The sequence below is a fragment of the Hemibagrus wyckioides genome, linkage group LG13, assembly GCF_019097595.1.
Source record: "Hemibagrus wyckioides isolate EC202008001 linkage group LG13, SWU_Hwy_1.0, whole genome shotgun sequence".
Classification (NCBI taxonomy): Eukaryota; Metazoa; Chordata; class Actinopteri; order Siluriformes; family Bagridae; genus Hemibagrus; species Hemibagrus wyckioides.
Window position 1 is genome coordinate 16,612,632 of NC_080722.1, and position 27,012 is coordinate 16,639,643.

At 38.6% G+C, this 27,012-nt stretch overlaps 2 protein-coding genes across 2 annotated transcripts in view; both read right to left on the reverse strand.

Annotated features, from left to right (window-relative positions):
* Positions 1–576: 576 nt before the first annotated feature.
* Positions 577–4,933, reverse strand: foxl3 (forkhead box L3). The gene is made up of 3 exons (XM_058406339.1): positions 4,731–4,933; positions 3,771–3,939; positions 577–3,457 (listed from the first exon to the last, which is right to left on the reverse strand). The coding sequence occupies exons 1-3, from the start codon at positions 4,832–4,834 to the stop codon at positions 3,035–3,037; spliced, it is 696 nt and encodes a 231-aa protein (XP_058262322.1). The 5' UTR covers positions 4,835–4,933; the 3' UTR covers positions 577–3,034.
* Positions 4,934–7,143: 2,210 nt separating this feature from the next.
* Positions 7,144–27,012, reverse strand: part of fam20cb (FAM20C golgi associated secretory pathway kinase b) — a 32,748-nt gene continuing 12,879 nt past the window's right edge. Inside the window, exons 4-10 of the mRNA XM_058406576.1 lie at positions 15,227–15,319; positions 12,332–12,447; positions 11,215–11,395; positions 10,127–10,236; positions 9,955–10,036; positions 9,747–9,806; positions 7,144–9,034 (exon numbers count right to left, since the gene is read on the reverse strand). Coding sequence (XP_058262559.1) covers positions 8,776–9,034; positions 9,747–9,806; positions 9,955–10,036; positions 10,127–10,236; positions 11,215–11,395; positions 12,332–12,447; positions 15,227–15,319 — 901 coding nt within the window. The 3' untranslated portion in view covers positions 7,144–8,775. The remainder of the gene's footprint in view (positions 9,035–9,746; positions 9,807–9,954; positions 10,037–10,126; positions 10,237–11,214; positions 11,396–12,331; positions 12,448–15,226; positions 15,320–27,012) is intronic.

The following is a 27,012-nucleotide window of genomic DNA, read 5'->3' on the forward strand; positions in this document are numbered from 1 at the left end:
TATTTCTCACACTGAGACAATGATGATGAATATTTGTAAAGCCAGTAAACACATAGTGATGGACTTGTATTATATTTTAAATTGTTTTGTATATAGATTTTTTCCTGAGTCGAAGACCCAGATTGTATTTATGACTGTTTCTACACAGATATTTTTTTTAATGAATTTTCTCTCACAGAGCAGGTCATATTATTTTGCTCGGACACGTCATTTCTGTGTGCAGGTTTAACACTCATGTCTATCTAATTTTATTCTCCACTGTCCCCCGAGGTCATTTAGGAAAAAAATGCTATTTCATCAGCTGTATGCCAGGTGTAAATCAAGTTCAATAAACATTGCCAAAGAAAAATACACAGAATTGATATCAAAATTGCAGAAAATGGTGAATTTCCTTGTGATGGTAAGAATCACATTACTATGTCTCTGGCCTGGAGTTATTGAAATAATCCTCATCAAGCACCCAGAGCACTCAGACATGTAGATTAATCTCTGGTGACTACTTCATCTTTAATCTTCAGCGAAAACAGACCGCAAGGAAATTATTATTAAGCAGGAAGGTAATAATTGGTTTGCCGTTCTTATACATAAACATGCAATAATGCATTTTTAAAAAGCATATTTCTTATATGAGTTACTGAGTCATATTAAAAAAAGCAATTATGAACTGTGCAGAAAAGTTGGAAAGAATTGTGTAAATTGGCTATTTATGTTTGCGATATGGCTGCTGCAGCTGTTGCACACCACTGATTTCCCAATTGCCTCTCTTGATTCTGTTTACTCTGCCCTAAGCTCCTAATTTCACCCATGTCATAATGGTACCACATAATGCAATGATGTTATGCAAAAAAAAAAAAACTGTAATATTATAAAAAGACACATTTTATTTGCATAGAGAAAATCAAAACAACCCATATTTTAAATTGTTAGGAAATATCAATAAATATTCTGTTGTGAATCATCCCATGGCATTTTTACACATGGTAATCTTAAGCTAACACCATGAAGAAAGAGTATATAGAGGCTTATGGCTTTGGTCTTTTTGTTGTTTCCACTATTTTTTTTCCTCCCAAGCCCAGGCCTTGGAGCACTTTATGCTAAGTTAATTTACCCAAATATATCCACACCACAGCCCACAACATCAACAGCTCTGTTAATAGAAACCTGCTGATCCATAACAGTTCTACTGCTAGACAGGGGCTGGGGGGCAGTGCAATATTAACATTAATATCAATGATCGATCAGGGGATTTGCAAGCCGGCATAAGGCATTTAATTATAATTGCATTGGGAGTGGTGTTGTAGTGGCAGCAGGATTTGAATAAGGTCACATCTCCTGCTAACCTTGCAAGTGTAATACTATATTAAATGCCACTCATGGTAAGTGTGTCGAAACCTTCCTGATGTAGTCACACCATAATATAAAGGTTAAATTGAAAAATGTCCCCTCTCCAGCACAAACACAATGATTGATACACCTTAGAAGGAAAATAAATGTTAACAGGCTTCCATTTTAAGCGTGCACGGTTATGAATGATATGTATTCTAATAGAGCGGCAGGATCAAATTGAGAGCGACTCTGTTTCAGCACAAAGGAAAAGGTCAGTCACAGAGATTAGTCGGATTCGGAGAAGGTTAGACCGCACTGGTTTGGCAGCATGTTAATTACCATGTCATGGAAATACAGAATTTAAAATACAACGAATGACATATTTTTAATCCTTAACATGAACCGTTCTGACACGTTCATTGTAATAAACTGTGTTAGGACTGATATTGTGTTGCACTTTTCAGTAAGCAGCTGTTTACTGAAGAAAGATATATTCATTAAACCAAACTCGATGCTGTGCTTAATGCAGATTTCATTCATTTGAGGTATATTGTACTTTTTATGTTATGACAAAACAAGCCAATAAATTTGATGTCTTGTGGCTGTTTCAACATTTGCATAAAATTAGCTTCGGTTTTTAAGTTAGCATTGATCTACCACCCGATTAGAGATTTGTTTTAATTGTCTGATCTGACGTGTGTTGCTGTTTTTTGTTTGTTTTTTGTTTGTTTTTTCCAGAAAGCAGTTATACAGATTATGTACAATATAAAATACAATATAATTACTGCAGTACACACATACCCAGTGGTGGTGATATTGCACAAAAAAGGTTCTTTCACTTTTTTCTAACCTACTGCATGAAGACAGATGATCAATGTTACATTTTTTACAGTGATTATTATGTTACTAAATTGAAATCTGTCCTCTGTGCACAGTATATAAGAAGAAGCAAACTTTAGTGTGTGTTATTAGTGAACACAGTCCTCCCGTAAAACAAAAAAAGGGTCAGCTTGAAAAGTTTCTTTTGTCAGCAAATGAGATATGGTCCATGTATAAATGTCTGACAGAGCAGTGAGCATCAGGGGAAATTATATATAATTTAAACACTTAAATGTGCTATTCTCCAAGAGGGGGTGCAATACTGAAGGTTTAAACTCCAAAGACAGGTTAAGAACATTAAATAAACCTGTTCAAATAATGCACTGTGTTAAGCTTGGGTCTGGAAATGATTTTAGGAAACAAATTGACCATATAATAATATATTAATTATATGGCGCTGTCAGCACAATAAGAAAGCTTTAGGAATATGCTATTATTATCTTTAAAATGCAAAAGATACATTAATGAATTAATGCAGAACTTCCTTTATGTCTGTTCGTCTGTTGCAAACATGTCCTACTCCCAGTAATCAGGAATGTGTGTGTAGAGAGATAATAGAATTCTATCAACATGCCTAATAAACAAGGCAAAAAGAACAAAACTTTGTGTGCTTGAATTTTTTTAACTATTAATCCACTGTACCATGAGTGGTAGTCCAAGCCATATTCTCTGTACCTACATTTTGATTAAAGATTTGATCTCAAAAATCAGATGAACTCGACACAACAATCATCACATTATTGTCCCAACTAATTTGCACCACACCTTTAAAAAGTTCTGTGAGGTTTCATGATTTTTTTCCCCCAAGTTTTTCTTTAGAATGTGTAATTCACAGGGTCCAGAAGTGCAGGTTGAGCTGCTGAGGCTCCAGGTGCTGTATCACGGCTCCTGCAGATCCGCTGTGTGGAGGTCTAAAACCCGGTGAGGGATCTGGCGTGGACAGGATGTAGTCGATGCTGAATTTGATCTCCGGCTCGGGTTTGCTGAGTGGAGGGTTGCGCTGGTCCACTCTGTGGTTTGAACTCTCTGGACAAAAGGAATCAGGATGAAGCGACTGCACCGTGGCATTCTGCTGAGGGTCCATGGGGCTGAACGGTTCAGATGGCTCCCTGAAGCCCAGGCTTAAGTTACGCCGTCGCCGCCGACGCCGTCGAAAGTTGCCGTTTTCAAAGAGGTCCAGCATGGACTCACAGCCTGTGGCAAAAGTCCAGTAATTTCCCTTCCCCTTCTCATTGCCCTCAGTGCGAGGTACCTGAGGAAAACAAATTTTGGCCTCATGATCTCCCATAGAATTGAAATGTAGATCAGTTGTGTGTATGTGTGTGTGTGCGTGTGTGTGTGTAGTGTGTTGCAAGTGTCAGTTATTCAAAAGGTTCAGAGGGTAAAAAAAGTCAATAACACACAAGCTCCTGTTATACAGACACAAGCCGTGTAACAAAAGTTCAGCCCTGAAACAGTGAATCTGTTTGTGAGCATGGCTCTGCTCACTCGCTACTTAGGACATTTTTATTTAATTTCATCTTGGCATGAATTTGTGCTGTATAACATTTTGGCACCCCTCTTACCTTTATAAAGCAGCTGTTGAGGGAGAGATTATGGCGGATGGAGTTTTGCCAAGCTCTCTGGTTGGATCTGTAATAAGGGAATCTTTTCATGATGAACTCATAGATGCCCGATAGGGTGACTTTGTTCTCTGGACTCTGCTGTATGGCCATGGCTATCAGCGCAATGTAACTGGGAGATGAAGAGAGAAAAGTTTGATGAGAGAAAGACACATTTAATAGTGGCAAAGAGATTTCAGCTCCTGGGGAGAAAACCCTGAGCAAGTGCTTAAAAAATTACAGAGAAGATAATTACTCTTGCTGTTGTATAGGTGAGCTGCTTACTTTTACACATAAACTTTTAATGGTCATGAATAATATTAGCACTGTTCACACCAGTTCTGAATGTGTAAATTCTCAAGTGTATATTGTATTTTAAACAGTAACCGTTAATTATTATATTATGGTTGGACTAACATTTTATAAAATTAATCTCAAAATCCCCATTCATGAAAATAATATTAATATATAATGTATTGTAATATATAATGTATATAATGTAATATTAATCAGCTACTTAATACAAGCTATTTTAGTTTGTATATATTGCTAGGTAATTATTAATGATTAGAATAATAGAATTGCTATATTAATTCATACATAGTGTTGTGTAATAATAATAATAATAATAATAATAATAATAATAATAATAATATTATTATTAGTAGTAGTAGTAGTAGTAGTAGTAGTAGTAGTAGTATCGTTGATGTTTGTATTATGCTTAATGACAATAATTTTAAATACATTTAGAAATAATAATTAAAATATTAGAAATGCTAGAACTGATATAATAATCAGTATAATTGTAGTATAATAATGTTCACAACAGCAGCAACAAAACGTCAAATAATAATAATAATAATATAATTAAAAATAATAATAATAATAATTAATATTGGATTAAAAATAATTTAAACCAAATACCTGTAAGCAGGTCTGCACACTTTCTTCTCCTCCTCAGTGCCACAGGTCGGATAATCTCCATCATAATTAAAGCAGTTGTAAGGATACTGTGAATTGTCGAACATTGTGTGAAGTGCAGGATGGAAAGTCACCTGCGATGATAATTCAGGGCTGTTGAGGGCAGAAGGGAAGTTGGTGAACTGAACACACTTCGGTGTTGGCCTAATGTGGTGGAACCCCCCATCCAACCCCCCCCCCGCCCCCCCACACCTCCCCTTCTCTCCAGTTTTACCTCCCTCCCCCTCCCCCCTCTGTGTACCACTGCTGCTCTAAATAGGCTTTAATGAGGGAGCTGCAAACACCCTCTCTCACTCCGGGTCTCTGGGTGGTCCAGTCCTGTTTAAAAACTAAGGCTTTCTTTCCTCACGCTTTTTTTTTAAATAAATTGAGCCACTTCATAGCGACTAGACACCGACTCAAGCCCTGTAACAAACACACGGAAGGTGAGCGGCTCTCCGGTGTTTTGGCTTTCTTGACCGTGTTTGTTCCCCACAGCGCCGTGTTTGCGCAGCCCGAATCGCACAAATCTTCCAGCAGCCAATCGAGTTCCGCAGAGATGTAATCTATAATGCTGTGTAATGAGCATAAATTGCGTTTCCGTGACTAAACGGGAGGACGTGTGTGTTCAAAAGGAGCCTGAACGGACCAGATGAGGGGCCAGGGTTTACTGCGAGGCCGGCAAACAGCCTGCGGCGGATCGAGTGTGTGTGTGGCCTCCAATCTGACAGTGATACTGCTGCTACTGCGCGCGCACACACACACACGCGCGCGCGCGCGCACGCCATGCATGTCAGCAGCATCTCATGTCGCTTGTTTTTCCTTTCCTCAACACAAAAGTTTGCGGCCAGGTTTCTTGAAAGCATATAATTTAATTTATTATAATTCATCTGTGTCTGACGTGCTTATAAAAAAAACTCAGGAGGAGCCGAAGGTGTGAATGTCCAGTCTGAACACACATAGGCTATAGGCTATAACCAAAAGTGTAAAGATGCTTGTGATTTATTAGTATGAATAAAAAAGCCTTTTAGTTACTTTAAAATGCATAGAAAAGATTTCTCTCGTTTGTTTGCTTGAAAAGTGGTGTGAATCAGGAATGTTGGGGTTGCCATATTTTCTTATCCAGTTTCTTTTTTTTTTCTTTTTTTTTTTAATCGTATTTAATTTATTGCAATGTTGCGAATTTTATGCGCCAATCAAAACTTTAGACAAATAATCCACAAAAGATATCCCAAGGTTATTGTAAGATGCGTATTTGTTCAATCTGGCAACCCCGTGTAACGGTGCATGTTCTACTGCGTTCCCATGTCGCTCTTTCCTCTGCTTGGTGTCTGCGGCTTGTCTGATCGCGATTACCGAGTTCTAGCTGGCCCAAGGGACTTTACTTTCTGCTCCGTTTCCGTCCTCTGTTAGGATTGTTGTGTCTCTAAAGTTAGTCATAAGTTCCCTGGGCTAAGGCCATGTGGAGGTCATCGTAACTTAAACACATTCACGACGCACGAAAGCAGTTCTGCTAGAAATCCTGTTATACTTCTGCCTTATACATGTTTAAGATTTGGGGGTATTTTTTCATCCTCCACCTTTCTGGAAAGTGCAAATGAAATGTGCCCCTTTATATCACATTTATTTCAAACTGAGATAAATTGAAAGGAAAACCTTAAAATCTTGATTGCAATCTATTTAATGATTTTAGCTCTTGTTACATGTCTACCTACAGAGCAATACAGCCTAAAGTCTGTTCAGCTCTCTCACCTCCTCATCTGTACTCAAACAGACAAGGCTCTGTAGATTCAATTTTAATGTCAATACCACCATCGGTACCTTAGTGCTTGTCATCTCCTATATCGCCAGCTTGAGCCAAGTCTCTGAAGTGTCCAATATTTGCTGTCTTCCACTAATTCTAAGATGGATTTCCTCATAAATGTTTCTAAACTGCTGAGTTTCTCTTGTGTTTTTAGGAGCTAATAGAGTCACTTGACAGTTATTGCTTATGTTTATGATAGATTTGTGTTATCAGTGTCTCCCTATGGTGTCACCTATAACTTCTAACAGGAGTAAGAAAAATACTGCAGTAATTAACACTACAATTGCTATACGTCACATGTATTTTAATCTAAACATGTTTAATTCGATCTTCAATATTTGGGTTACAGCTTTCTTTCAGGCAGCAAAAGTCATCTGAAAAACGACTGCATCCGGCCACTCCGCCACCCCAACTGCTTAATTGTTATAAGGATGAAGATAAGCTCCTGGTTTTCCAGCTTTGAAAAACTGAAATTAAATAAACATTTGTTTTGGAATATAAGACTAATAACTATAAAAAATAATTGACTAAGCTCAGGCCAGCTATAGCATGTCAGTACACTGTACCCAGATGTGCTGCAACGGTCAGTTTATTGCACTTGGAGATGAAAAAGAAACCTTACACAAAAACGGTGCAATTAAAACGTATGTATGCATTTCTAAAGTTTATATGTTAGTGATATTTCTGAATGAACTCAATATGAACACTGTAAAATAATATAGTGAATGTTACAAATCATCCTAATTTGGCAATGCCAGCGCTTAGTCATCTAACCCATTTATATAGAACCCACATGTTCAAGTATTTCTATGATTGCACAGGTAATAAATTCACATAATATGTACAGGCCTTTTTCCAGCAGATACTGAAATATGCTTTAGTGCAGTTTAAAGACTTTGCTTTGTACATTAAAACCCAAGTTCACTCTTCCTTTAAAAAATAAACTAAAGGACAGTAAATATTGGTAAAGTAAATGCAAGGCTTATAGATAATGTCAAAACCAGGATTTAAAAAAAATATTGGAAATAAATGTGATAAAAATCTGCAAATAAACAGTACTATAAACAAGAAAAGGTGCTTTGTTGAATAAAATAAAGCCTTTTGAGCAAACACAGAGACAAGTTCATGCTAAATAGCAGAGTCAGTCATCTCCCCCCCCCCCGACAAAGAGAATAAGCAAGAAAGAGAGCGCTTTTCCTGCACAGCCACGCATATCTCAGTACCCTGCTTGCTCTGAAATCCTAAATGTTGTTTTCTGACATAGCAGCGTTCCAGCCTAGCACGATCACACCACAGTTTTTACAAAGCCTGTTGAAATATCGTAAAACCAGTCAAAATCAATCTGTTAGAAATGGACAGTCTGATGAATGCGGATGCAAAATGAGTGTGCGTTGGCAAAATACCACTGTTATACGTGTAAGCTAAACCTCAAGGTAAAAACACAAAGAATGCTGCTCCATTCAAGTATTTACCTCTAATATTTATGATGTAATTTATTTACGGTGTGTTCTGTATGTCAGCCCAGCTTGTCTTATGAACACACACTCCCAGTACTCACAATATTTGACAGCCTCTCTAATTATATTTATGATTAGATTTGCTAAAAACCCCTTCAGGTGATCATACAGATTGCATTAATGTGATTTATTGATATTGAGAGAGTGATAAGTAGCATTTTCTCGGTATCCAACAGCCTATATCAGGAATGTCTTTAATACACAAAACAATCACTTACTAAATGCTATCACAAACACTGAAATTTCATTAAAGTTTTCTCTGAATCCATCTGTCTTTTCTGTACCGACATAAGAAGTTGATCAAACAATTCTTGAAAATAAATATAAAACTTAATAATAAATAATTATTGGCAGCTACACCTATTGGAGCTAACCTGCACTCCACTCAAAGCTCTTTGACTTACAAAAGAAACCTCTGTTAAATGCACAGTTCTTCTTTGCCATTAAAGAGCAAGAATAAAAGCCCCGTTATACTGCATTAAGACACAAATGTCCACATACTCAGGCAGCGATGCACATGTTGTCCACATGTATGTCTTTAACATGACAGACATGGTCCACCGATTGCGGACGGAGTCTTTGGAATTCACTGAATTCAGAAAAGTCATCTTCGAGAGCTTCCCTTGCGAGAAGTTCGTTTTCTGCTGAGAAGCGTTGGAAAGCCAGAAGACCAGTTCGTCCAGACCTACTACCTCCGAGGAGCCGAGGCTTTGTCCATTCTTTCTGATGTCATATCGTCCTCCACCACACTGCTGTAACCCTCCTTCTCGATGCAGTCAGCTAACACCTGCAGCACGAGGCGCAGACGGCGGTCCATGGCCTCCAGGTGGGGCTGAATGAGGATAGGGGCCAGTGAGTCTCTCTGCAGTGACTCCTCCATGAGAACGCTCAGCTTGTATTCCTCTTTAGCCAGCAGCTGCAGCCGCAAGTGAGTCGACTTCTTCACTCTGTTGAAATGCACATGATCATTCAGTAATTATCTAGCCAGACCGCATGATAAGCCACGCACAACAGCTATGAAAAGGGCCTCACTGCTGTTTTTTCAATTAACTCTTTAAATGCTTATTAGTATATTAGTAATTTTTTTTGCATTGTTTCATTACAGGGTATGGCTGTCAGGATAAAGACGTTCCAACATTTGAACAATGTCCTTATTTAAAGGATCTCAAAATGAATGCCTTTATACTCTACTCTATTCAATTTCAAATTTTATGTCACACAGCCATACACAGTGCAACATGAAGTGAAATGCGTGTCATAAAAATAGAATTAAAAAAAAAATAGAATAAAAATAGCTGCAATAAAATGTAAAATAAAAAATACATGTACAAGCAAAGAGAAAAAAATATAGAAAAATTAAAAATCTGTGTGAATATGGATTAGTGGCAGAACAGTATGATTACTGTGAATAAAGTGCAGATGTGTGCACTATACTATTGGTATTTTCCTAGTAACAGAAAATTCTCTTGAAAAACAGGATGAGAGTTGAATAAAGCTGTTTAGGCATCAAACTACAGGTACGTGTAATAATATGATATGATATGATATGATATGATATGATATGATATGATATGATATGATATGATATGATATGATATGATATGATATGATATGATATGATATGATATGATATAGGATGTAAAAAATGTTATGCCTTACCTGCAACACTGACTCAAAGGTGCCAGAATCGAGACTTCATCATGTGAATGTTTGCCGAATCTGAAATCAGAAAGAAAACTCAAGTCCTCTGTGCCCTTTACATATATTTCAGTATTTACATACTGAAAACTACAGTTCAGAGTTTCAAATAAAAAATTATTTCAGTTAAATTCTGTTAAAAATAAAACAAAGAGGAGACTTGTCTCACCCTCTTCCGTTATCGAGGTGAATAATAAAGGTCTCATTTCCAAACTTCTCAAATGTCTCATAGTGATGCCGGTCCATGTTCCCTGTAAAGAACATCAATTATTATTTATGATTATGATTCATCCAAATATGTGCAATTTGATCTAGCATTAAAACCAAGAGAGTGCTCTTACCCATAAGGAAGTCAAAGATGGTCATATCCATGATATCCAGCAGACGAGTGCCGCTGTCATACGGGGGTGTTTGTTTCACCTCCTCACAGTAGTCTGGATCCACCTCCCACCTAGGAACACACACGGAACTCATTACAGAAGATTATCAAGACTATCTGAGGTACAAATGCAGGATCTGTTGAAAATAAACATCAAACAAGCCCATTGCTACTGTTCAGTAATGTGAGAATGGCATGCAGCACTGGCTGCTCAAATTTACTCAGGATCTTGCTATCAGAGTCTTCGCTTCCTTACACGCAAAGCGCTATATTTTTGGATTCTTGGCTTTTAAATACCAATTTCCTTCTATATAACTGAATATTTGTCATAACAGACACCATCATTACTTTATACTTTGGAAAATAAAACTTATAGCATCAATCTTCAAAGTAAAAAAAAAGTAAATAAAGTAAAGTAAAGTAAAGTAAAAAAAACATGATATTCTTATCATGAAAAATTAGTCCCTCCGGGAGAAGATGTATATTATTATGGGAATTATTATTATTAATAATAATAATAATAATAATAATAATAGTGATTTACAATTTTTTGTATTATTACTACTTATTTAGTTTTATTATTATTAATATAAAATGGGCACCCAGTTCCATTCTTTTGTATTTTAATTATTATTACTAAGAATAACTCACATTATTACTAAATAATAATGCCATATTGTTATCAAATCAAATAATAATAAGATTAATAATAATAATAATTATAAGACTACTACTATTACACCACTATTTCTACTACTACTACTACTACTACTACTACTACTACTACAACTACTACTGCTACTAATAATAATAATAGTAATAGACATCTAATGGATAATAGATTTCCAGAATGTATTATGCAGGTGAGCAGGGTTTGACTTGATAGTATAAAAATATGGATACTTCAGGAGTTAGAGTAAGGACCTTGTCTTAAGCCTTGATGAATATCTATTCCATTATCTATACATTAAGTCATTACCTGTATAAGACTGAATGTGAACCCTTTCGTTTTGGCAGCTCTAGCGAGGAAGTGAGTGGTGCAGTTCTTACTCAGCTTTCTTGCGCTTGTGGTAGGAGCGTCTCCAGGGGTTCCTCCAGGTTTTGCGCTTGGCCAGGGCCAGGTCAGGGAGGAAAGCTGCCAGAGATCCCTCGATCTGATCTGGCTTTCCACACAGAGCATGCTCAGTGGAACAGTAGTATGAGCACTCGCCATAGAAACAGATATTATTAGCTGTGGAGTAGAAAACGAGGGTTAGCGTAATTTAAACACAATGAGAAAAAGAGATAAATAAAACACATATGAGTTTAATTTAGATTTAATGGCGAAAATCTGATTTGCAGGGTGCACTCTGTGTTTTTTTTTTAAGGCTGTGCATTGTCAGAATCCAAAACCAACACTGCCACCTAGTGTCCACTATACTCATTTTACTGTGTACTCCGTCATTAGTGCTAGGTTACACCATCACACCTGCATTTTATTCCTCTGCACCATTCAGAGCTCATGTCGTCTATTTTCATATTTCACCTGTTGATTCAAATATTTCCATTTTTATATGGGATTGAGGTGAGGTGATTTTCTAGGCCAGTCAGTATGTCTCAGCGCTACATCAGCGTTCATCAGCACACACACAGATTTAGCCTTTACAGTATTCATCACAGAATATGAGCATCAGTGTTGTGTTCTGTATGGACACACGGTATAGCAGCTGAAGATCTTGTTTTACACTTTATATTCATCCGAATGCATTACAAGTTCACATTATACTACAATAGCTGCTTATAGTGGACTCATTTTGCTCCTGGTGGAGCTTAGGTTCCTTTTAAATGCTGAAAATTGAAAACACACACACATATATATAATTGTTATATTTATATTATATTTATATATTTTAAGCATTTAAAAGAAAAGAAACCTAAGCTCCCAGGAACAAAATGAGTCAAATTGCATTGCTTAATATATATAGATTGTATTCCGAGAAGAAATGCTAGTGATTATATCATCATATCTAATGATATCAGTCTGCAAATGCAGACAGTATTTAGTCACGTGTGATTATATTAAATCTGTGTCTGTAATTAAATAGAAGGGGAGAATCAAAAGGAGCCAAAGTGTGAGTGGAATAAAACCACCCTGTACCATTTGGGAGTTTTACAATATGCTCAGTACCTGGAGAGATGAAGAAGGTTTTCCACAGCTTTTTGTCTCTGGTTACATCTCGAATTTCTTTGGTCATATTCACCAGCCTACCAGCCACTGGAGGAACACGGCGAAAATCCAAGATCCTGTTAGAAATCAGACAATTTACACAGTTTGCAATTAGTAGTTAAAAGGACAAAATTCATTGCAAAGCATAATGCACCGAACCTCTTGCAGTCCATTAGAGCTCCACAGCATAGTGGAGCTAATATTCTGTCACCAGTTAGTGAAAGCATTTCAGTGGACTGCATTTAAACACGAACCTATTAAGGTGCTTGCAAACACTTGCATTAAGTCATTAGCTACCACTGTCTGACCATGAATATTTATTATTAAGTGCTTTGACCAGGATAAAGTGTTTACTTTAGATCAATGAATGAATGAATGGATGAATGAAAGGAAGGTGAAAGTGAGTTTGCCTATTGATGCCACCAGCAGAGGGAGCTTTAGCCACACTCTTTACTCTCCTAGATATCTGGACTAAGAAAAAAATCAGCATGATCGGAACAATGAGATGGAAATGTTGAATCTTCAGATTGTTTTAACACAATAAAAATGATTCCCATGAAAAGTATCCTATGATACAAAAGCATTTAATTCCTAATTGAAATAAATCAAAACATCAAACAGCTTCACCTTATCAAGTCCTGCAACCATGTTTATTATTTTAATCGTTTCACACTAAACCTTTATGTGATATTTCAATCAGTATTTGGCCTAGTTATTGAGCATGTCTGCTAATGTACAAGCAGCCTGCCATGCCACGAGAACATCTCTATCCATTCATGCTCTAATAGGCATTCAGCATGCATGCCTCATTTTATACGCGTGCTTGCCCTCCTCAGAGTCTTTCTGCTGACAGAGCAACTTTAAATATTCATCCTGAAAAACACGTAATGGACTGAGCCTGAGGGATGACTGTACTCGAAGCTACTAATTGCTCAGTCGCATTGACAGAAGCAGCAGAAGGAGCGTGCATGTGGAGGAAATTCTGCTTCACTTTCTGAGCACAGTGTGAGCCAGGAGAGAAACTGAAAAGAGGTTCAGCCTCTTCTTAGGAGCGGTTCCTGGCCACGGCCAAGAGCGAGAGCTTTTGACTAAAATCAGATAATTAATGACATGATGGTGGAGGTCGTGGCTGAGGAGCACGGGGTTCACTCAGCAATACTGCATTCACCCAACATCGAACTAAAAACCAGCACTTTTGGCTAACCCAGACAATCTTATATTTAGAAGGAAGGTGGCTTTTTCATGCTCTTGGTTTCCTCTCTCTTCCCACACGCATGCCTGTGGGCAATGAGAGGTTACAGCTGAGGGCCAGATGTGTGGAGAGAGCATAGGAAGGTTGAACTGAGCTGTACTGGGCTGGGCCTGCTCGATCGTTACATTTCATCCAAACAGAATAGAATCAAATCCACATGAAGAAGACTGCAAGAGGCTCACAGCATTACTTAACAAACAGTGAGATTAACTACACAGTTAATATGAGGTAGGAGGATTTTTAAAAAGAAAATCAAGTTCCAAAAGACTGAGTTTTATACCTATGATGGCATGACAATAACAAATGACTGACTGACTGAAACCTTTTCCCTCTGTTTTACTTCTTGTCAGTGACCCCAGAGCATTCAGATAAGACTATGTATATATCTTTAAGCCCATAGGATAGTTTCATAGTGAGCTTGGTGGGTGTTTACAAACGGGAGTTGCATGCATTGATTCTGAGTGAGTCACCGTGGCCTCTGTGCTCCATGTTCAGACTGTTTACTCACCCAAACACACACACACACACACACACACACACACACACAGAGTGTTCCTTTGCACTCTCAACGAATGCAAATCACATTCACACATGTATGTCAGATTTCACATTGGAACATCCTCCTGCAAAAAAATCCTAGACATATACACGTATACTATAAAAAGGCCTCTGGAGATCTTGCAGTAAATTCCTAAAGGCTAAACCTGTAAAACTGCTGCAAATAACGTAATTTTACTGGGAATGGTTCTCTGTTGGAGATTAATAAAATAGTTTGTAAATACTCTGTATCCCACTGTAAAATCTTTACAGTAATAAGATATACAGTAAACTACTGAGAAAATAAACTAATTATAAGATTATAATTATAATCAATAAAACCAGGAATTCATAAATAAACCTTTTTATATCTTTTAACTCCAAATATCAGAAAACCACACATTTAAATAATTAAATCAATATAAAATACAAGGGTGAGTCAAAAGTGAGACATAAATTAGGAAAACGGTACATAAAATGTGTAGCTGCGAAAGATCCATTGTTCTCAGTAGCCCTTTCTACTTCTACCTTAAATGCTGATATACATTTATGACACCCATTTGGAAAAACAACACACGTAAAAAGGGTTTTTTTTATTTGACTCACCCTCATATTACAGCCTAAGTCACTTCCAAACCCTAACTAAGGACAAATGCAATATTTTGAATTACCGAAGTACTTTTTCATGCCTCATGCAAAAGATTAGAATCACTTCACACTCACATTTAGGCAAGCATTAGCATACGACGTGTCCTACATAACAAACCAGTTGAAATGGCACATACATAGCCCTTTAATATCCTGTACAATAATTGTATTAATCTAGCCTGTAAACCTTTACTTATTCCTTCAGTTTTGAACATCGGCATCAATGTAAAAAGGGACAAAATGTAAAGAATAACTGTATAATAATTCAGGAAACGCTAGCAATTTGTTGCAAACTGTTTGTTATACTATTACTGGAGTCTAGTGTAAATTGTCAATACAGAGCACAATCACAGACATGTAAACACAATGTTATTCATCCAAATGTCTGACACTGACAGCACAGGGTGAGGGATAGATACCTGTCCAGATGATAAGCAGCAATCTCTGCGTTGTGTCTTTCAAAATCAGAGAAGTAGAAGAAGTCTGGAGGCGTCTCCTGTTCCCGTGTCTGCCTGTAAAACACAGATTCATGTGCTTTTAGTCTCAACTGGATTAAAAAACCCACACATCATTTCACTCTGAGAGAGTCCATTGTGTGCTTCAGAAACATTTTGGGATACATCTATCCTCTACCTATTTCTAGATTCCTAAATCTATCCCAAAAGTATCTGACATTTGAAAGCCAAATTTATCTTGAGGTGAGAGCAAGGGCTAGGCAAAAAAAACCTGCATAAGCTCAAGAAGCTTTTTGGCTTTTCTGTACAGGAGATACATTTTCCCAATGATAAGAGATGCATGGCATCCTATAAAGTAAGAAACAAGCAATATCAAGGATAATAAACCACACACAGGATCACATATAGGGTCAATATTAAAATGTGAATCTTTGCCCATATATGGAATCAATAACTATACTAAAGAGTAAACATGTATGGAATGAAAAGACCATGAATATAGCTTGTGAATATAGCTTGTGTGTATAGCTTTTGTAATAAAGGTTGAATTCCTTTGCTTATTCAAAGCTTAAGATGCTTCGTAAAGGCTACATGCTTCAGGTATGTACCTTAGTCCTAAATATAATGAGAAGATAGTGAGAGTGATGCTAGCATGCTGCAGGCTGGTGTGTTATGTGTCAGTGTTGGCAAAGCAGACAAAGTTTCAGCAGACTGGCAGGACAAATGGTCAATAGTCCAAGATCTGCTCTCATATTCCTGACCTTTAACCCCACAGAGCACCTGTGAGATGCTCTGGATCACAACATGACCTTCTGTCTGCTAACTGAAGGAACTTTATAGGGCCCCTGAGAGAACAACCAACCAACCAACCAACCAACCACACACACACACACACACACACACACACACCAGCACTTTTAGAAAGTTCCCCAGAAGTGTCAGCCTGTGATGGTGCAAGAGACACAGTGTACTGTTAATGTTGTTATTCTTACTGTCTTCCTGTCATTGTCTTTTCACTTAGATTTTATTTTTATTTTATTACTTTAACACAATGTAGGTAAGGAATATCAACAAGGGTTCTTTTTTTTCTTTTGGTCAGGATATTTTTACCTCATATACATTGGGGCTGGGATGTTTTCAGCAGAGCTCATTTCAGACTCACTCGAGATCTCTGCCTTGCTCTGGGTTCTCGCATCTAAATGTCAACCAGGAGGCTCTTCCCTTACTACACTTGGCACTGGCTCTCCAGGGTTTGTGGCAATATTTCTGTGTGGAGTGCCATCCTGTGCTGGCTGCTTGTTCCAGACACAGCTGTGAGGATGACATATGCGCTGATCATTAAATAAGCCAGCACTGAAGCTGCCAGAGACAGTCCACATTGCTCTGCTCTGAAATGAAGCTCGCACTCCTAGTGCTAGTGGCTCACTGCCACTCTTCCTCGCACCTAGTGCTCCTGGATCAAGATCCATCATAGCCCTGACCAGGTTGAAGCCCTTATGAAAGGTATATGAATGAATATTTAAGCATTAATTTGATAGCAGGTAGAATTCCTATCTCACAGTTTCATGGTCCCTGGTTTAATTCTGATCTTGGGTTACTGTCTGTGTTGAGTTTCTCTGCATATTCTCTGTGTGTGCAAGGGTTTCCTCCGGGTTCCTCCTACCTCCCAAAAACAAGCCAGTAGGTGGACTGGCTAGTGTAAATCGACCCTTGGTGTAAGTGTGTGTTCAGTTTGCCCTCAGAATGACTGGTGCCCCACCCAGACTATATTGGTTTTTCCTTTTCTTGGATTCTCCCCCAGTGTTTTTCCATAATTTAGTTTTGGCCTATTCACACCCACTGCCAGTTCTCCTCTATCATATGACTTCAAGTGTTGTTTCATTGAGGATGTCCTGTGAGATAACACACTGATTATGCTGACATAACAGTATATATTCTTCCTGTAGAAGACATTTTAGCACTTATCTGACACTGCTGACATTTTACTGATATTATCACAAATCCTCATGATGTACTGAATTATTATTATTATTATTATTATTATTATTATTATTATTATTATTATTATTATTAAATATTCAGCTATGTTGTTCAATGCAAGCAACAGAACTTAAGAACTTTCACTTAAAGCTCATTTGTTTCTTTCATGCCATTTGAATATGCATATTCTATAAATCTACAATCAGATATCTGATCCACAATGCAAATGGTCCTAATAAGAAAAGGTGGGGTGTCTCTGCTGGAACCTGAGGAAAGGTTGTGGAGGTGAAAATCTTTAAACTCCCTACTGCTGCACTGCCTCCCTAAACTGCCTTGTTCAACAGGAGCCGGAGGTTTCATGTCTTCCCATAAAAGCTCAGAAAGGACTGAAGAAAAGGCCATGTCAATTCATTGCTGTACAAGGAAGTGATAAAGGAAACCAGATATGTGTCAGAGGCTCATAAGATCAAAATCAGCCACCCAGTACATGGGACATAATACACTTCTGGCAATTGGGACAATCTCACAATGTGAGCTACAAAGCTTTAACTGGATAACTGTAAATAGATTATAAAATGTTTTAAAAAGAAGGTGTGTAGGTGTCTAGGTTTGTATACTACTGTTATAAACGGAGAGATTGAGGTCATAGCGAAACAAAGAGTGAAAGAAAGAGAGAGAGAGAGAGAGAGAGAGAGAGAGAGATGGAAGCTCAGGCTCCAGGTGGTGTTTTATCTTCCTCATTCTGTAGATCCTGCCTGCTGTCACAGTCATTTTGGTTTATACCTGTTTATGATACATATGACCAAAAGTATGTAGACACCTGACTATGACACCCATTTGTGCTTTTAAACATCCCATTCCATATCTATGGGAATTAATGTTAATAAAACGAGTTTGTCCTCCTTTTGCTGTTATAATAACCACCAGTGAGATCAGGCCCTGATGCTGGGTGAGAAAGCCCATTACAGTTCATCCCAAAGCCGTTCAGTGGAGTTCAGGTCAGGGCTTTGTGCAGCCCACTCTTCCATTCCAACCTTGGCAAACCATGCCTTTACAGACTTTGCTTTGTGTACAGGGCATTGTCATACTGGAACAGGTTTATGCTTAGCCCCTCAGTTCCAGTGAAAGGAAATTTTTATGCTACAACACACAAAGATATTCTACATGGTGTCCCAGAACTCTCATAAATACATAAGAGAAATGTAATTTTTTTTTAGCAAAATGTAACAATCTACATGATTGCCATTTCTATGTAAACACATACAGAGACGTCTCTCCCACTTATAACCCCACATCTGGGGTTATGCATGTAATGACACTTTGAATGCCACCTTTTAAATCATTTTGTGCTGTATCTTTTCCTGGTACACCAAGGCCTTCTTTTGCAAAGATATTATTAAAGGCTTATAATCTGGAAAAAAAATTGTGTATTTTCTAATGAACCTCATTGGTTCCCAAAATATAAATAAATCATTTAAGCTAAAGTACTTTCACTCTGCCAGACTAACCAATCTGCTATGTTCAGTATGCTCCCGTATAAAGATATGTGACCTTTATTTCTTTGCCTAGATTCATATCTGGCCGTCCACATGAGAGTAAAAACTGCTGTCTCTAGCCACTTCTTTAATTTCAGGCCTGATGCACAATTCATAGATTGTGGTTCGTCATAAAACATAAAACAACATCTCTCATAAACTGGTCTCCATCTTCACACCCATTTCAGAGAAGGCAAAGACAGGGATTTTGAGAGATGTGTCTATAGTGTAGCCCTTTTAAAATGAAAGTCTGCTGAGACAAGGACCTCATGAGCTATCAAGATAGGCTGAGTATGCACTTTGCATGGGTGTAAAGACACTGTTTACTCTTGTTTACTCTTAACAGGCAGACAGCTTACTTGCACAAAGGACACAAGGTGCGCATGTGCACAAACATACACACACACACACACCAAAAGCTTAGAGGACCATGCCAGCAAAAAAATTCGTTGACTGTTTGCTTTGCAAGCAAAAAATAGGAAGCAGATAGCAAAATGCTGTGGGGTGCGGGAGCACAAAAGGTGTGCACAATACAAAATCTGATACCATGAGAAAATAAGCAAAAACAGATTAACGGTTCGAGAAACAGCTGTGACTGTGCATACTGCCTGAATCCCTCACTGGCCCTTCGCTCAGTAAATACCATTAAACATGTGTCACTGATAATTGCTTGGAGAACAGGAACAATACACATGCATGGCAGCTGTACATGCTCTAAAAGCTTACTCCATCATTCCAGATAATGTGATGCCGAGGAGCAACTGAGCACTGAAACCACATGCTGCTGAACCACATGCTAAACCTCATCACATCGTGTGCACTTTCCAATGGGGCTGCACCAGGACTTTTCGACTTTACTGTGATTAGCAAATGGAGCATTGTTTAAACTCTGCTGGAGCATACTGAGATGACCTTTGGAGCTAATGCCTTGGCTCTCGTAGAGTGAACAGTTCTTGATAGGGAGGGTGTGAGGGGTACCTGCGAGAAAATAAAGCAGCTTTCACTGGTGCGTTGCTGATAACAGATAACGCATTACGCCAGGAGGCACTTTGTTTTACCAGCCTCACTACTCCACTTGAGCCACGGTTAGAGGACCACTCAATAAGCTGAAATGCCCTTAACCACATTTCACCACAATTTGTGTCTGTGCAGCTACAAAACATATGAGGTGTGGAACAGAAGAATGGGGGGGGGTGTCTGAAACGGCCTGTCAGATAAAACGCTGCTATCATTTTTCTCTCATTCAACATTAAAGCACTTGGTGCAGTTTCACTTGTGAAGGGCGCATTGGCCCCGAGCGAGAATCGAGGCCATTGCACTCATCCACACATGCACCGAGCTCAACTCAGCCCAGATGGCCACTATTTAGTGCCGTGTCTGACAGTGCTGGCAAAGCTGTTTATTGAGAGAGCTCGACGACGGCCTTGAGTCTGCTTTATGGGAGGATGAATACTCGGCCATGCTGTAAAAATTCCACCAAGCAACTAAGCATGTTTTTCTCTGTCTCTAGATAGTCACAAAATTCAGTTTTTTTTTCTCTGAACCTTAGCTCAGGCTTGGGTGTCTATGTTTGTAGAAGTCTGGGGCCGGTATATATTTTTACCCATGAATGAGTATGTCTGTGTGTATATGTGTGTTTCAATAGGATTGCTGTTTCTGTGTTGGTATATTTATAATGGAACATTACTGTTTGGGTAGTAGTACTCTATGTCAAACGCTATATCGCTTCCTCAATCATGTCTCCCACTAACTGTCAGCGGTGCCCTGGGGTGTGAAGCACAGATACACAGATACAGGAGGCCAGCTGTTTGCCTTCTCTCAGCACATGTGTGGGAAAAGCGTTGGTGTGGACATGGGGAGATGGTGCGGTCTCAAGGATCATGTGTTTTTTTTCTCAGCTCAGATTTGTAGCATGCAATTTTGCATAAAGCTCAAACTATCACAGAGCTCATAGACTGTTAGATTCTTTAGATAGATGTACCTTTGTGGAGAGCATCAGGTGTCCAAGACAGCAATCGATTTCTTCTCGCTATCACAACTGACTATGTGTCAGTTTAAAGGGGCCCTCTCAAGATGACAGAAGGCTGACAGCCCAGCTGCAACAATCAGAAAACCAATCCTTCCTGCCTTTGAAAATAGCCCACCGAGCTGAACGACAGGCAGGCCTAAACATCCTGCTGCATCAACCCCCTCCATGGTCCATCACACCCATAATGGCATCCTGTAAATATTCCAGCCAGATCAACGGACCATAAAGAGGAATCTATCATCTGCACATAATCTCTGACAGATTTACCAGCTATAGCTGCTGGGCTTCTCTGTCTGATAATGCATCCAGGATCTTACAAACGTACACAGCCTGCTCTGTCCGCCCATCTTGCTTCAGGCAGCTGCTGCTGATGTCTGATGTGAGGTTATAAAGTGCACCGGAACACAGGATTGTGGTTTTCCAGAGTCACTCAGCTTGATCATGGTGTTAATATGCAGGACTGAAAAGAGGCTTGAAAACATATCACCCCTTGGCTCTATGCAATTACAAATTAAAAAATAAGACACCAGCTGTTATTAGAAGCAAAATGAGGTGTGTAATGGCAGCCAAAATGAACTATAGCAGTGATTTCAGGAGGACTTAAGTGGGACCTTCTTGGAAATGTATAACCTTTAAAAGTATTCATTTCATTTAATTAAAATTTCTTTGATGAGGAAGCTCATTTAGGATATAATGTTTAGAAGCTCCTTTTCCTTCTGAAAACTACCACACAGAAGAGATTATTCACAGAAACATGGAGAGCCAATCACTATACTGAAGCTTTGTTCCAGAAAAGTGGCCCGTAGGTGGAGGGTCTGAGGCTGAGTTTACCTGAAGCTTAACGTCGTATATTTATGTGTGACAAGTTCACAGCTAACAAAGAATAACATAGATTAATTCACTGCATCATATGTTTCATTCAATTTGACAGCCAGATTATTGGGCATGTTTGCAAAATTATTTTACATGTTTTGCATGCAAGTAGCAACCACACTCGAAAAATTCATTTTGAGCAAACTTGGGCATTGATTTCTACATATGTTTTTGTGCTTAGTGGTACATGTCTTTTGGAAAATGAATAGGAGTGCCCAGCCTTAGCATGTGGTGTGCCTCAAAGCAGCATGGCTCGTTTTTTTAAAAATCCATTGAGACAAGAGAGAGAGGCTCTGATTGGAATTCTTTGGGCATGAATACACACTAAATGTGCCTCAGATGCATGGGAGGAAATTAGACATCATAATAAGGTGGAGGGTAACATATATTTGTGACTGATTATGACTTTTGTTCCATCTTTTTGGGGATGATTGAAAACAAGGAAATGGATATATCATTATGCAAGGACTTGAAATTGACTGTATTCATCTTTGTAAGTCAATAAAAGGTGGCCAGTGACTGAGGTGTTAATGAACACAGTTCACAGAGCACAGAAACATCGAGCTGGTACTGTAGCCGCTTCTAACCTATGATCGTTAAGGATCATTAACTAGATACCTGTCAAGCATAAAGAGAAATAAGACAAAAATTCTATAGCAGATCACAGGTTACAGACTGAGATCTTTGTTTTGGTGTTTAAATAGACCACAACCGGCTTCAACTGCCATAACTTGTGGATCTACTTGTTGAAATGAATCGCACAGTGAATGTTTGGAAAAACATGGCTTTATGTTAACCACATAATGACATATAGTATGAGTTGGATTTATGCTTCAGCTGAGCTCCAGACACATCTGTGTAATTGGAATTGATCACTTCATCTCAGCGTGTCTACTGGAGCACAAAGAAAACAGCCACCATTATCAGCTAGACTGTCATATTATTTTGCTAAATGTAAATCCTGATTCTTTAAAACCAGTTATAGAAGTGTCCTTTTCACAACACCAATTAAGCAAACCTATGCAAATGTTTGTGTAATTCAGAGTAATCTACTAACAGTTAACAGCTTTGACAATAACTGATGTATAACTAAATCAAACTGTAATGATGTTTATCCAAGAAGCCAACGTACATACATTTCTTCTGCGCTATCACTGATTACTACAGTATGCAAATGTATTGGTTTGACTCTTTCATGCAAATCTAAGAAATATATGCTGCTTCTCATTCAGAGGTCATAATTGCTTTGCCTATACAGCAATTACCATTAATTAGCAGGTCCGAATCTTCCATTTTTGATTCTGTACTCTGTCCACGTAGTCTACCTTATTTGTCCCTCCTCAGGCTCCTCTTCCCCACGGATAGCAAAACAGCATTTATCTAGCAGTAGGGGAACACCACAAGCTGAGCGCCACAGAAATCCAGTGCTGGACCACAGTAGAAGGGCATGAAGGGCACGGGGAAACAGCTTTAAAGAGGGAGGGACACTATCAGCTGACATCTTCAATACACGCGGAACTCTGCTAGTATTAAAACAAAGCTCGAATATCAGCCTTTGTTGAGCACCAGGGGAGAAATGCTGCAGTAAGACTTTTTTTTCTGAGGAAAATCTCAAGGTCCAGCATTAAGCTTTATCCTCCAAAGAGAAAACACAAGAGGATGGCACAGTTCTGTGAGAGTGGAGCCACACGGCATGATGTGACTGAATATCATAAGAGCAGGCTTTACATAATTTATAACTAGTTCCCCTCCCTTTGAGCAGGAACTTTTAAGAGGCATTACCAGGAATCTCTGACATTCCGCCATTGTATTACAGTCATAAATTTATTAGAAACTTGAGTAAATATTTGACAGCAAATTGACACAAAATCTTTAATATTTTGCTTATACTTATTTAAAACTATGAATTACAAACTCACTTGTGTAACTACACGCCTTTCCTGTTTGACTGTACCCTTTTTCAAACAAAGTTTCTTAAAGATTCTTTGGATAATTCATAAGGGATCGTAGCTTCCACACATATCCCAGAAGGACAAACCAAAAGCCCTTTAGGGTACTGGATGCAACTATTTTTTAAAATGTACCTACTGAATAATTCATGACTGTTACTTTGCTTTAAGAGGAATAACTGAATAATAATCCGAGGTTTTATGGGGTTTCATTCAATAAAGAATTCATCTGATCTGTGTAAGAAGTGCAGGGATTTGAAATATCTGAACACTCTCTATATCAGCAATAAGAGTAATCTGTATGAGAGCAGCCGGAAAATATTCTTGGATCAGTGAGAAGGGGTGCCTGTGAGAAAGCTTAAGGAAAGTGTATCTGTTTGTAAAGGCAGGGATTAGCTCGATTTGGCATTCAGAGAGCTGTTTTTGTGCTTTACACATAGCTGCTTTCCTCCTCTCTCTCTACCTTGGCTGTTAATAGGATAACCCAAACACGTTATTTGTGTCATTCCAGGGTCATCAGCAGCTGTGCAGCAAACACAGCTCCACATCAAGCAGATACACAGGCAGGCTATTAGAGCAGTGTTAACAATGACCCAGTCACAATTCCATTGTGCCGAGGGCACACCATTCCTTACGTTACAGAGCAGCTCGGTGAAAGTTAATGGCCAGTATCTGAGGCCAGAGTGCACCGGGGGGGCCGAAGGAGGAGGAGGAGAGAGAGAGAGAGAGAGAGAGAAAGAAAGAGAGTGAGAATTTAAAGAGAAATAATGTAAGATGGAGGAAAAGATGAAGCTCTGAGTATTGCTTAGAGAAATTACACACCTTTTTTCTAGGCTTTAAAAAAAAAAACAATGATAATTATTAAAACTGTCTTCCAACCCTGGGTGTATTCCCAACTCAACACCCAATGTTAACTGAAATAGGCTCTGTATTCACTGTGGCCCTGAGAAAGATAACGCAGTCACTGATAATATATTATTGCTAACAATTCAGCCCTTGATAAACAAACAAAACAATTTGACTGATTTGGATCAATTGGCCCTGCGCACTTTTGTCTTTCTGCTGTGATCTGATGCTGATTGAAATGTCACTTACAATCGAAACATACACAGAACACATTCCCAGGTGCAGACATGTACAAACAATTTGGCTTGTGAGGTCCTATGAGTGAAAGGCATTTCCTCTTCACTGGGACGCTGGGACGCATCTCCCTACTCGTACTTGGCTGCAGTGTCAGTGACTGCCCTCTGGGATTCAGAGAGGCAGAGGAGATGGAAGAAACATCTGAGTGAGGCAAGTCCTGCTTCTCTCAGTCATTGGTATTGTAAAAGCTGCTCCTGCTGTGAGAGGTTTGTAACAGAAATGGCTTGCTGGTGCTCTGATCAGGGCAAGTGAACGTTGTATTCATCCTCTGGACTTACTGTACTACCATGACATATTAGCAGTGACATCTCTATTCCACTTCATTTTCAAAACATGAACACTCTAAATCATACACTAAAACACATGGACCTTGGCACGCTATGTTAAGACATTTCAAAGTGATTATTCATGAAAGCCTGAAACCTATAAAACTCATGCAGTACTATCACCCTCAGGACAAATAACGTCAGTTCAAACAAAAAAGTGGTTTGTGAAATGTTAAAAGACTGAGTAAAGACAAGAGTTTTTTTTTTTTTAAAACGCTCACTTTCTTTAAGAGATATACAAACCTTCCTGTCTTTTTGTGAATCAATTTCACTGGCTACAAGATGCTACAGAAGAAAGACACCAATTAGTATTGTGCAATAATGCGCTCAGTGCAATTCAGTTTAAATGTTACTAGAGATATAGTGAGATATTAGCAATAGCACTTAAGTGAATAACAATACAGAACTAAAAAACATCATGTAACATTTGTTTTCTAGCTAGCTGATCTGGCAGGCAGGCAGGCAGCGATAGTGTAATGTTAGCAAGCACGTGTCAAAGCTCTTACCACCTGCCTTATGCTTTAGGGCCAGTTCAAATATCAGATTAAAGAGGCTACCTGCTAATATTACACCTACATCACTGCTATGTCTGTTGAAAGAAGTACATGAAGCACAGTTTCATGTTACCTTCATGTTGCCGAAACCTTTGGAAATGACTGCTTCGAAGATCTTTATTCCTTAGTCTTTATGGTTTATATAACCGCACAGTTGCCCACATGAATTGGTAATGTTCTTTTATAATCTGGACCCCATACAGCTCTGATTAGTGACACTGAGTAAACACACTGGCAAGAGCTTTCTTGTTCAAGGCACACAAAAGCCAGCAGGGGTTTTATACAAAAAATATTATAATATAAAAAACACTGAATGTACTATTTAACAAAAAGGTATTATGAAAAATAATAAATGATACACCCTTTCTAATACAAGCCCTACTAACTCTTTTTTTTTTCTTTCTTACATCAGGATATGGTTCAGTGGTCCAGCACCGCATGGCATTCGGAATGAATCTGGCACGTTCAACTAAACAAATTCCCACTTTACAAAGTACACACTCGACCTCTCCTATAATGGGTCACTGTACCCCTAAAGACCTTCAATTCTCTGCTCTTGTAAGCTAATACGCTTTACTTTTTTCCTCCATGGTATGGATTTCTTAGAGATAAAGGGGTGATCAGAGGGCAGACAATAGCCGAGAGTGCAGGACAATAGTAGCACAGAGTCTCCTCTGTCCCACCTCAGGCTTGTCTGAGGTCCTCTGGATAAAAACAGAGCCGAGATCAAATTTCCAAAGCACCACCTAAATACTGGGTTGTTGCGCAACCATGGAAATTCCTGACAACACAGAGATCAGACATGGAGGTCGGTCACTTTATTTAGCGAATAATCATGTCTATTTCTGTCTGGGTTAACCAGTAGAGATCTTAGAGCAACGGAAATGATGAGCGGTTCATTTATTACAGGCAATGTGCAATGAATGCAGCAGAAGTAAATGAAGAACTGTTATAGCATCATGAAACACACTGCAGTGTTAAATTCATCAGTTACGTTTCTGTCATGAATGACTGCTGTTTATAGTTGTCATATCACATCTCTATTTCCAGTGGGATATTTAAAGCACCAAACCCATTTTTGAGGTCTGTGCTTTGGTCTTCCTCACAATGAGCTCCCAGAGTGTGATCACACCTGTACTGCAAATTTCTTGATGCAGACCCAAACAAAGAAATAACACAACGTTGCTTTTTAGTTCCTGTTAAAATGTACAGTGACATATATAACATTATCCTTAGACCTATACAAAGTGTCAAACACAGAGTCATCTATTCCCTCAAAAATGTCATTCTGGAAGTAGACAAAGCTTGACCTTCTTATTGAGATACCAGTGCTTTAATGGCAGTGCTTTCACTCAAATAAA